At 45.9% G+C, this 11,381-nt stretch overlaps 2 protein-coding genes across 3 annotated transcripts in view; both read right to left on the reverse strand.

Moving 5' to 3' along the window:
* PRICKLE1 (prickle planar cell polarity protein 1) overlaps positions 1-2,894 on the reverse strand; it is a 107,971-nt gene extending 105,077 nt beyond the window's left edge. Inside the window, exon 1 of one of the 2 annotated variants that reach the window (XM_049694040.1) lies at positions 2,755-2,894. The gene's annotated coding sequence lies outside the window, so the exon portion shown is untranslated. The remainder of the gene's footprint in view (positions 1-2,754) is intronic. The other variant, XM_033436538.2, reaches the window with a different exon arrangement.
* On the reverse strand, positions 1,230-6,340 carry LOC125960461 (atherin-like). The gene is made up of 2 exons (XM_049694466.1): positions 6,317-6,340; positions 1,230-3,217 (listed from the first exon to the last, which is right to left on the reverse strand). The coding sequence occupies exons 1-2, from the start codon at positions 6,338-6,340 to the stop codon at positions 2,195-2,197; spliced, it is 1,047 nt and encodes a 348-aa protein (XP_049550423.1). The 3' UTR covers positions 1,230-2,194.
* Between the last annotated feature and the right edge of the window lie 5,041 nt (positions 6,341-11,381).

Raw genomic sequence — 11,381 nt, forward strand, 5'->3', positions numbered from 1 at the left:
TTTCCTGTAATATGGACAACCCAAACTATATCACTAAAATAGTTACTTAATTACTGGAGAATCATTTTAAAAATTCTTGTTCTATCTCACGAGTATTATGAAAAGTCACTCATAATACTCAAGTATTTGTATTTGGTTTTCAAGTAATTATAAACGGTTTTAGAGAAATTATCTTACAGTGTCACTTTTTAAAACTTAGATTTCAGCTTACTTTTTAAAATTCTAACTTAAGAAATTTTAACTTGTCACCTTTTTTCTTTTGTGTCTTTTCACAGTTATCATAGCAGAGGACATTAGGAATAACCAGACTTTTACCCATATCTGACTCTAAACTTAATAGTTTAGCTATTAACCCTATAAGGGTCTTTTTTTTCTCCAGCTGATATTAGCTTTCATTTGGGTGACCCAAGCTGACTCATTACAACCTCCTTTATTATAGAGAAAAGTGGCGGTTCCATGGACCTTGATTTTAAAAACATGATAAACTTTTAATTAAAGGTTCAGTGGTATTGCTGGCAGAACTGACTGAATCTGTCACTTGAGTAAAATACATCACTTTTCTTTTAAAAACCTGTGAACCAACAGGCTCCCTCAGTGATAAATCACCAATTAGTACCAAATTAAGGATTGAAAATTAATTTACAAAATCTATTCTCTCACGTCAATATAGCTACCCCTATGTCCCATCCAGTCCTCTAGCCCTCTCTCCCTCCCTGCCACACTGATTCACAAGAAGAAGTCACTATTGTTAGCCATGGTTTATTAAAAGAGAGATTTTCAAGTTCATCAGCAAGTGTGCTAACTTTCAACTGTGGGTAACGTCCATTCATTTCTAGCACCTTTTAGTATTAATATGTAGAACACATGCATTGTTAACCTTTAAATCCTTTGTATAAACATTTCTGGAAGAGCTTGTAAAATATCTCCTTCTGTGTTTCCTGACTCGCCAGTTGATGGCATTTAGGAACCTCCTGGTACCAGCAGGTGCTGTATTTTGTTTTCTTCAGGCTCCAGCTGGGCTACAATGACAGATTCCTGTCCCAGGCCCGGCCCAGACACCTAGGCTAGGACCACATGGAGGCAAACTGAACCGGGCCCCACCAGACAGCAAGATAAATGGCTGCTGTTTAAGTTTAAAATCCCCTAGTGGGAGTAAATATTGTTCCAAAGAAAAAGGCTTGACAAATATTGCGTCATCCTTCCAGAGCTGTCTTGATTAAAGCAGAATCTTTGGATTAAGTTGGTGCTCAATTCAAAATGTATCTATCTTGCTGTCATGGGATTTTTTTTTTCCTTCCTAGAGTCTGAAAACAGACATATTGTTGGGGATGGTGAAACAAGGCTGCCACCTCCCAAGGGGCTAGAGTCCACTCTGATAATAGAAGGCGGCTGAACATTGACACTTCACTGAGGATAATGGAGACAGCAAAGGCTTAGTGGGAAAAGGCCAGTTGTCACCTAAGTGACAGGCAACAGCTGAGCTCACACATCTGGAGCCAGACCAGGGCAAACATTCAGCAACCCTCACCCATCTACACCTTGGGTTTGTCTGAAGTAACAGACGGAAGTTCCTTTTACTCCAAAGGCACATTATAAATTAACTGATGGTGAACCGCATCAATTATATAACATCAGCTGCAGACAGTGCCTTCTGAAGTCTGGTTAAAATTGGGGGGTAGACAAAACTGTACCGGCATGCACAAATACAATTTCATTACATGTAATCTGTCCTTCATAAAACCCGTCCCCAAAGCCACGTATATATGCATGCTTTTTGTAGCACAAATGCATCTTAACTCCTCGGGAGAGGCAAGATCCTTACATGTTCTTTTCCTTTAGGCAGTTCCCATGCTGTGTTCTTCACCCTGCTCAGGGCCGCAGCTCTGCCTACCATACTCTTCAAAATCAGCAACCAAACGTGTTTGGCTTAAGACTCTGAATCCTCCTCAGGGAAGCTGGAACTCAGGGCAGTGCCAGCCATCCTCCCCCCACCCCCACCTCCTTCTTCAGCCTCCTGAAGACAATCTGTGGACAATTTTCCCGAAGTCCCCCAAATAACATGGCACTGCCAACAGTCACTGGCGATGCCGTCTGTTTTTCTTAGAGGGCAATGAAAATTTAACAGCTTTCTGCTGCATCCTGAGTCCCGGTCCTGCTAATTATTAACATGCCCAGTTTCTCCAACTTTTTCTGCCTAAAGGGAAGAAGACGCTCCCACTCTTTCCCATATACGTGCAAAATCCAGAAAACACCACTGCTGGGGCGGGAGCGGGGGCGGGGGCGGGAGGGGGGAGCTGATGCACCTCAGCCAAAAAGCAATCGGCCCTTTCCCCAGAGCGTTAGGGGAGAATAGGCACCCTGCCTCCGGACGCCAGTAGGTGACAGGCGATCCTAAGAGGTGGACACAGACCAATGCACCCCGGCCTCCCCGCGCCCCGCATCGCCCCAACTCTGGGGCTACTGAACGGGTTTCCACGCAGGAGAGAATCAAGGGAAGAGTTGGTTGTGATGCCGCAAGCGGGAGCCGTGCGGGCAGCCTCTCTGAAGCCCACTTGGTGCTGCAGCCCCAGTATCTGCTTTCACTGTCTACCAAGCCCAACAAACCGATTATGCCCATCTCCCCCATTTTCTGCGACACCGACCCAGTCTGGGTGTCACAGACCCCCCGCAGTGACGCGGACCGTGCCGGGCCCTTCCCCCGCGGCGCTCGCCCCTCACCGCCGCACCCGCAGCCCCTCTGCGGAGCCCACTCACCCCGGCGAGGGAGCGGGACTCGGCTGGACTGTCGTCGGCGCCGCGGCGGGTCTGCGGAGCTGAGGTCCGCGGCGTCAGCGGCGGGCGAGGGTGGGCAGCACGCGAACCATCCGAAGCCCGGGACGTGGCCGTGCCGGCCGCGGTGCCCCTCGCGGAGGTCAGCGCAGGCTGTGCGAGGCGGGCACGCTCCGGGGCGCGCTGTCGGGCGCGGCGGCCGCGGGAGGCGGCGCTCGCTGGGCTGCAGGCGGAGTGCGCCCTGCTCCGCAGCCCGCGCCGCGCTGCAGCGCACCCCGCCCTCGGCAGCCTGCCCGGCGCTAGCGAAAACGCGGAGCGCGGACGCCGCCGCGGGATCAGGGCTGTTCGCGCGCCCACGCGCCCCTGGCTCCGCCTGGAAAGGCCGGGTAGGCGCCCGGCTCCGGCGGCGGGGCGGGCAGGACCGGCTCTGCGCAGCGGGAGGGCTGAGCTGGGCGCGGGGGGACGGGCTGGATGAAGTTCGCCTGGGCGCAACCCAGGTTCTCAAGTGCAGTTGGGTTCGTCTCCTCTGCCCCGCCCCCGATCTTACGCCTTTTTTTTTTTTAACCAACCATTCTGATGGATTGAAAGACAGGAAGGGTGAAGTGGGGGAAAAGACAGACTCAATTTCCTCTGATCAAACGGTTTGGGGGTTGCCTATCTGGGTTTCTTCTCCTTCGGCGTGGAGGGGGGGTAGTTAATTAAACTCTTACTTAAGATTCCTTCCGGCGCGCCTCGCCTCAGTGGGGACCCGCTTGGATTCGATCCTATCTCGTGTAATCCCACAGGCTGGGCTGTCTCCGCCTCGGAGCACGAAGCCAAAGATTCAGCCTCTAGTCTGTTCCCTTCCCTCCCCGACGATCCTGGTCATCTCAAAAAAAGAAAAAAAAAAAACTCTAAGTTTGGGAAGTGCACGTGAGAACCTCAGCCCATCGCAATGTCCCCAACCTGACCCAAGTTAGCGTGGCGAACTTAAAGCCGTGTTCAAAGTGTTAATTTGATCACGATGATCATTTTTCATTGGCCAAGCTACTCTCCATGTTTTCATTCTGCCCAGTTCCCAGGGCTGGGCTCTCAGGCGCTTTTGCTCAGGAGGAACTTGGACTTAGCCTGTTTGAAAGTTCTGCCCTGACGTCTGGGTTACCTTAGAACCTTAAAACCCTTCACTCGTTCCAGTTCCAGATCAGTGGAGTCTCACACCGTGGGAGTACTGTTTCCCCCGTTGCAGAGGGTGAATCTGACAGCAGCTGCTGAGCCCAACTTGACAGATGTCTCTGCAAAGCTGGAGCTCCGTTGACCTCTCAATCCCTTCTACAGCCCTCTAAGACACTGTAACATCTTCCAGAAAGATGAGGATGTGTGTATGTGTGTGTGTGTGTGTGGGGGGGGAGTGTTGATCAATGCATTTTTTTTATTCCTTTAAGAAAAATCAAAACAGCCAATTTCTGGACTTTTCAGAGCACCGAATCTCCTTGATTTTCATTGGGAGTAAAACAAGGGAATACTAAACAAATTCGGAGCCGATGAAAAAGAGGATGTAGAGCAATAACATCTAAAGGCAGAAGGAAGGAGAAAAGGTACAAATCTAGGAAAATGTTTGACCACAGCCCTGTGCTCTGTGATTCCAAGTCAGATTCAGATCTCCCTGCACTGTCGAAACCCCTCTAGATTCACGACCGAGTTTCTAAACCTCTGAGCATAGATCCCTCAGGAAACAAGGCTGTTGCTTTTGAAATAACTCCACTTGTTCCTGGTGTTTGTAACTAATGGGAATCTAGGGAAAAACAATCTGGGCTGTCTTGCTCCTCGGCATTTTATTGGAGTTGGCCTTTTAAGTTGTGTCTGTTTATCTTGCCAGGGTTACAAATGCTTCTATTAAGCTGTAAACTTTTATCTTCTACCTGAACTCCAGAAATGCCAAGAAGACTGACAAAATGATTTATTCCACCCATGAAGGTCATGAAAATTAGTACTTAAAAGGGCAAAGAGTCCACTCTCCTATTAGCATCTGTGGATGCCTATCTGTCTATTGTCTCAATGGAGACCTTCAAATGAAAGCAGTTTCCCAACACACTGAATGACGCAGTGGAATAGAATCAATGGAGGATGGAGTGGAGGACAGCATCATTGAACTCCTGCAGCTGTGTCTTCATGAGAAAGTCCTCTTTGATGGACCAGTAGACACTTGTAGCAGGCAGAGCTGAGTATGGAGAAGCTCAAGAGGAGGATATTTGTGGAAACTGCACTTGGCTCTCCCTATTAACTGGAGACAATGCTACTTTCTTATGATTAGAAATGAATCTGATATCAGAGGACTTACAGCTCTATGGTGACTTTACAAAGGTTTTGTTTGTTGAGCACCTATTGTTTGGTATCAAACATGTTGGGCACAGGAGGACATTCATAATTGTCCCTTAAGAGGACTGTTGCCTCTTGGGACAGTGCGCTGGGCAGCATCTTTTGGACCCATTGCAGAGACGAACCCTTGGTCTTCAACCAGGACTCACAAAATTACTTTGGATGTTACATGTGATAATTTGTGGTCAGAGAAATTTGAGTTCAAATCTCAGCCCAACTGCTTACCAAATGCAGCCTAGGATAATGTAGTTAGGATTAAAGTGGTGCTTAGCTTCTTATTTGTAAATGAGGATAATAATATCCACCTCAGAGAGCTGTTGGGAGGATTGAATGCTAAGTATGCAGAAGAGACTCAGTAGGTGGAAAGTTTATACAATGCCATTGTATAAGGCATTGTCTCACACCACTCTTCTCTACACCAGCCTCCATGCGAAATCCTACAAATTAGAAAAGAACAATTTTGAACGTAATCTGAAAAAGCATTCTTCATTGTGGACTATTCGGTTGCTTCTGGGTCTTTTATATTAATGGTGTTATTTTCTTTGTCTTTACAAACCAACAAGTACCAAATCTTTTATAAATAAATCAGTTCACTTAGGGAATGTCTACTTTTCTTTTAAAGCTTTGATAACAAATGCATCTTTTTGTAAACGATACCTTTATGCATTGAAGTGTCCTCCAAATATTCATGTGTTGGAGTTCTTGCTTCCAGTATCTCGGAATGCAACCCAATTTGGAAACAGGGTCTTTACAGAGATAATCAGGGAAAAAATTAGGTCACTGGGTGAGCCCTAATCCAGCATGACTGGTGTTCTTCTAGAAAGTGCAAACAGGCATGCACATAGGGAGAACAGCATGTGAAAAGGCAGAGGTCAGGGTGATGTGTCATGTAGATAAGCCAAGGAACCACCAGAAACTAGGCACGAGACTTGGAACGGATTCTTCCTGTGGTTCTCAGAAGGAACCAACCTTGCTGACACCTTGATCTCAGACTTCTAGCCTCTAGAGCTGTGAGAGGAACCACCAGAAACTAGGCACAAGACTTGGAACGGACTCTTCCTGTGGTTCTCAGAAGGAACCAACCTTGCTGACACCTTGATCTCAGACTTCTAGCCTCTAGAGCTGTGAGACAATACATTTCTCTTGTTTAAGGCACCCAGTGTGTGTGCTTTGTTATGGCAGCCCCGCTCACAAATTCAATTCCCAATCGAGTCATGCTATGAATGCCTTGGCTCGCTGAAGAGGACTTTCAGGTGAAGATGAGGAATTCACAACAGTTTAGGCCACAAGCTTGAGACTTTAAAAAGGAAGAACCTGATGGTGTTGTCAGGCTCTGTTTGATTCCCTGGTCTGCTGGGTTCCTAGGCTTTGCTTGGTTCCTGTTCCTTGTGTCTCTTGTTTGCCCACATCTGGGACTCTTTTCCCTGACCTGCAGGCTCAGCCCCACTTAATGTTTCCAGAATGAGTCATCTTGACCCTGGAATGACCTGCATGGGCTTAGCTGTAAGGCATGTTCCCCTGTTGAGGAATCCTACATAGACTTCCCAGTGCTTTCTGGATAGAGTGCACCCTATCTGGTTAGCCTAAAAGGTCTTTCATATTTGCACTCTGCTTATCTTTCTACTTTATTTTCCTACCACTCCCCATCCTATCTGCTCTTACCATATTAAGCTATTCACAATTCCTTGAAAGCATCAAGCTATTTTATGCCTCTGTGCTTTGAACACACCTAGAACATTACCCACTGACAAAAGGTCCTCTTTATTAGCTAACTCCTGCTTATCCTTTAAAATTCAACTCAAGCATCAACTTCTTGACAGTCCATTGATTTGCATATTTGTTGTTTTGTCTGCCCAGCATTTGTTTCTCCTTTGTAACACCCCAGATTTCCTTTGGGGAACCAGCTTCCTTCACTGTGAGTGCACAAGCTTTCATTGCAGACTCATCCCTGGTTTTGCTGTTGGGATCATGTGACCCAGACCTGGAAAGGGAGAGCTCTGGATCCTCCTGATCAAAAGATTGGTTCAGGGAAGGGTATGTGATCCAAGTCAGGTCCTGAGATTTGTGCACGAGCTTTTAGGAATTCCACAACAACAAATTCAACAAATATGTACTGAGCACTGATGTACCAGCCACCTTTTTACTGGAAATCCAACAGTAAACCAAACAGACAAAGTCTCTACCCCTGTGGATCTTCTTTGAGCCCCTGGATCAAACCCTACCTGAAAACAACTACCACTGAACTTGTCAGATTACATCAATATCTTGTTGTTGTTATTTAAGCCAGTTAGGGGTTTAAATTACTTGAAATTAAAGAATACTAACTGGTATATCCCTCCCCCATTTAGATGTCACTATTCTCTGTTCAACTTTCCACTCCTTTATCACTTTGCTTAATTAATTAAACCTGACCTTATTCCAGAAAAGATCTAAGTCCACTTACAATCGCGCAACAATAAAATGCAGCAAGTTAATGTGAAATTGTAATTTGAAAATAGTTATGAAATGTGAAACAGAAATGAGACAAATTCATAAAATTCATCCCATAAAGAGTGGGACACAATTTAGCTTTTAGTTTTCTAGCAGCCAGTATAATAAGGGTTACATAATTCTTACACAATTGAAAATGTATTTAAGGTAAAACAATCCTATTAAGAGAAGTACAACTATTGCTAAATCAAAGAGCAGAAAGTAACACCCTCACCCCAGGTCTTTATGAAGAAGGCTCTAGAAAACTGACAGACAATATCCTCAACAAAATCGTCCCAGAAGCACACAACAATGGGTCTCTTGAGGCTGTTTCTCAGAGCACCCCTCAATTCACTCTTCAGAAAATCCGTGTTTCATCCAATGAAGATGGTAAAAAAAAAAAAAGGAAAATCCATGTTTCAGAAGGAGCAATTTAATTCACTTCATTCTGTGACCGGCACTTCACAGAGTGTGAGCAATGACATTAAAGGGAGAGGTCCAGAGTGCTCTGGTAGTGCATAGCAGAGGCAAGCTACATGGCTGGAGGGGACAGAGGTAGAGTGAGGGAAGGCTTCCTAGAAGAAGAGTCATCTGAAAGATGAGTTAACCTAGGGAAAGATGTATGTGTGTGTGTGTGTGTGTGTGTGTGTGTGTGTGTGTGAGTGTACATGTGTTTAAGCATTTTAGGCAGAGGGAACATCACGTGTAAAAGTGAGGAGGTGAGTGTAAATACGGCGAATCTGAGAAACAGAAACATGTTCCGTCTGGCTGCAGGCTGAGGTACTGGGGGAGAGTGATGGTGGAGGCTTGGATGAGCCTCGAGAGGTGGGCAGAGGCTGGGTCATGAATGAGCTTAATAGCAAGGACAAGTTTGTTGGGGGAAGATTCAGTTTTGGAAGACAAGACAAAGTAACCTTCAATATTAGCTAAGAAGTAGTTAAAGCAAGTGGAAGGAGCTAGGGAGAAAGCAGTGTGCGAGAATTCAAAAGAAGAGAGTAGTACCTACCCTTTTCTGCTAAATTTTAGACTGTCCAGAGCAGACTATGTTCCATGGAGCCCTAAGAGTTCTATCGAACCCCTAAACTAAGAGGTTTGATGGAGGCTTTCAGAGGGCCTGATGGGCGGGTCCTGGGCACCTTGAGGGGTTTCAGCAGTTTATTCATATCCATAAAGTGGACCAACAAATCTGCATATCCTTCAGGCAATCCTCCTTAAATAAAAGTGCACTAGGCTTTGGGGAGTTTGACCAGCAGTGATCTTGAAATTATAATCCCTGGGAAATACTGAACTATTCCATGCTGCTCATTTTAAAAGGAATTGTATATTTTAACAGTCAGCTGAGTCCAGTTGATGATCTCTTGTAAAAATTGTGCCTACTCAGGACACCTGAGAATTGAAGGCCATTTCAAAGGTGAGTGGAAGGAGATCACTGGGTCAGGGTCCACTCGTCCATCACAGCAATCTTTGTGGTCTTTAATTTGCTGTCTCTTCCACTAGTCTGGTCCTTGAAGGCAGTGTTGCCTCTTTCAATGTTGTGACTCCAGTGCTTGGCACAGAGACTGGAACCCAGTTGGTGCTCAATATACACAGAATGATAAGTGAACACTGGGACCCAATGGAGAGCTGCTGGGGAGGAGGGAGAGAGGTGGAGGCAGGTAGGGCTGGTCTTCCCACCCTAAGGTGATCCAGCCAAGGCTAGTGTGGTCCTCAGTCTGCAGGAGCTCAGGACCAGGCCTTTGGGCAGTAGGGACTCCATAGATGGAGAGGCAGTGGGCTAGGTGAAGCAGCAATCGGGGTTTAGGGGCAGGGTCTAACATCCCAGGAAGATGGAGTGTCAGGTTGTCAGTGTTCAACCAAAGGAGCTGAGGTTCAAGGGTGGACCAGAGTCCCAGTGGCCAAATTAGAAATCAGGGTGAAGTCCAGTGGTGTCTGTGTGTGATAGGGGCACAGCTGCTGCTTAGAGAAGCCCTATAGGAGATCCCCAACTTTGGAGAACAAGATGAATTCCAGACCTCCGCAGCCAAAATGAGGAGCTGGTCTGGAGAATAGATTGGTGTTTTATTTATCTTGGTTCTCTGATTCTGGCGTCCTTCTTTATACTTCAAACCAGACACTATCGATTTCACATACCTGTGAGTTTGAGAAAAAGAGAGGAAAAGTTAATGTCCTCTCGCTCACAGCTGTTAACCCTATCTATTTTGTTTTTACATCTTTATTGCAGTATAATTGCTTTACAATGGTGTGTTGGTTTCTGCTTTATAACAAAGTGAATCAGTTATACATATACATATATCCCCATATCTCCTCCCTCTTGCGTCTCCCTCCCTCACACCCTCCCTATCCCACCCCTCAAGGCGGTCACACAGCACTGAGCTGCTCTCCCTGCGCTATGAGGCTGCTTCCAACCCTATCTATTTTATTTCAGGTCTTTGTGCTATGTAGAGGCACTAAGACTAATTCCTTCGCTTTGACAGCTTACACAACTTAAGACAGTGGCATGATGGCTTCTAATGACCTTTCTGGAAATATCCTGGGTTAAATGGTGTTTTATTTTCTCTTTTTTTTGTCTGAAAGGAACTTTGGAACTTGTAGTTGAATCACTGAAGGAAGACTAAAGTCAACCCTTTGTCTCTCTAATCTTAGATTTTACTACCTATTTTCTCTTTTTTTTTAAATAAAAAGTAGCAATTCCTGCTTCAGAATGTGGCTTATTCTTTTGGCCCCAGGCTTGAAGCTCTCCTACAGATAACACATGGCATTCCATAAATATCTTCAGGTATGACCTGCAATGTCTGAATTAGCTTTTCCCCTCACTAGTGCTTTGGCTGGGACAGAAGTTCCCAGATGTTGGAGTTTAAATAATCCCACGACTCCTAATCATACTTGCACCCCATGTCCCAACTCCCACCCTGAGCCCAGCATTTGTGGGTCATTAAAATAAAACAAAGCTCGGGCTTCCCTGGTGGTGCAGTGGTTGAGAGTCCGCCTGCCGATGCAGGGGACATGGGTTCGTGCCCCGGTCCGGGAAGATCCCACATGCTGTGGAGCGGCTGGGCCCGTGAGCCACGGACGCTGAGCCTGCGCGTCCGGAGCCTGTGCTCCACAGCAGGAGAGGCCACAACAGTGAGAGGCCCGCGTACCACAAAAAATAAAAAATAAAACAAAGCTCAAGCAAGCATAAAAAAAATAAATAAATGACATGCTCAGTAGTGTGGTTATGGGCTATAAGTGTCAAAAAGGAGCAACTTTCAGATAGAGATTGCTAGATTTACATCCATTTTCTTCTGAAGATGGGAAGGGCGAAATTGTGGGGCGCTGACTGCATGCCATTTCATGAGCAAAAACAGGAACTGTTGGCTTTGCTTAGCAACTCTGAAAATTCAGATACAAGCCACAGGGTAGAAAGAGGATGAGGGCAGCATTTCTGATCCCCTGAGATCGGGCTCCCAGGCTGGCACCCTCCACCAGGATGTGGTTTTCTGGTGAGTGAGAGCCACTGATGGGCCTGGAAATTAGCCTTTTATGTTAGTGTGTTGACCACGTGACTCTCCATTACTGTCCTAAAGCATTAGCAAAATGACCTGTCACTCGTGATGTGGTTGAGAGAAATGTACAAAGGAAATGAGTTTACTAACTCCATTAGGATAAAAGGCAAATGAGAGACTGAAACCATAATCAAATGGTAATATTTTAATTTTCAGAATTAGTTATCTGACAGGGTATTTCTCTTTTAATTTAGCGTTCTATATGGTGAAATGATGAAGTTTAAGGAGCTTAATAGAGGAACA

Source organism: Orcinus orca, chromosome 11 (assembly GCF_937001465.1).
Source record: "Orcinus orca chromosome 11, mOrcOrc1.1, whole genome shotgun sequence".
Taxonomy (NCBI): Eukaryota; Metazoa; Chordata; class Mammalia; order Artiodactyla; family Delphinidae; genus Orcinus; species Orcinus orca.

Excerpts from the sequence above, each read along its gene's own strand:
- LOC125960461 (XM_049694466.1), bottom strand. The coding sequence starts at position 6,340 with ATGACTCGATTGGGAATTGAATTT. Across the intron at positions 3,218-6,316 it reads CTCGATTGGGAATTGAATTT|CTCAGCCCTCCCGCTGCGCA; the intron begins GTGAGCGGGGCT and ends CCCCGCGCCCAG.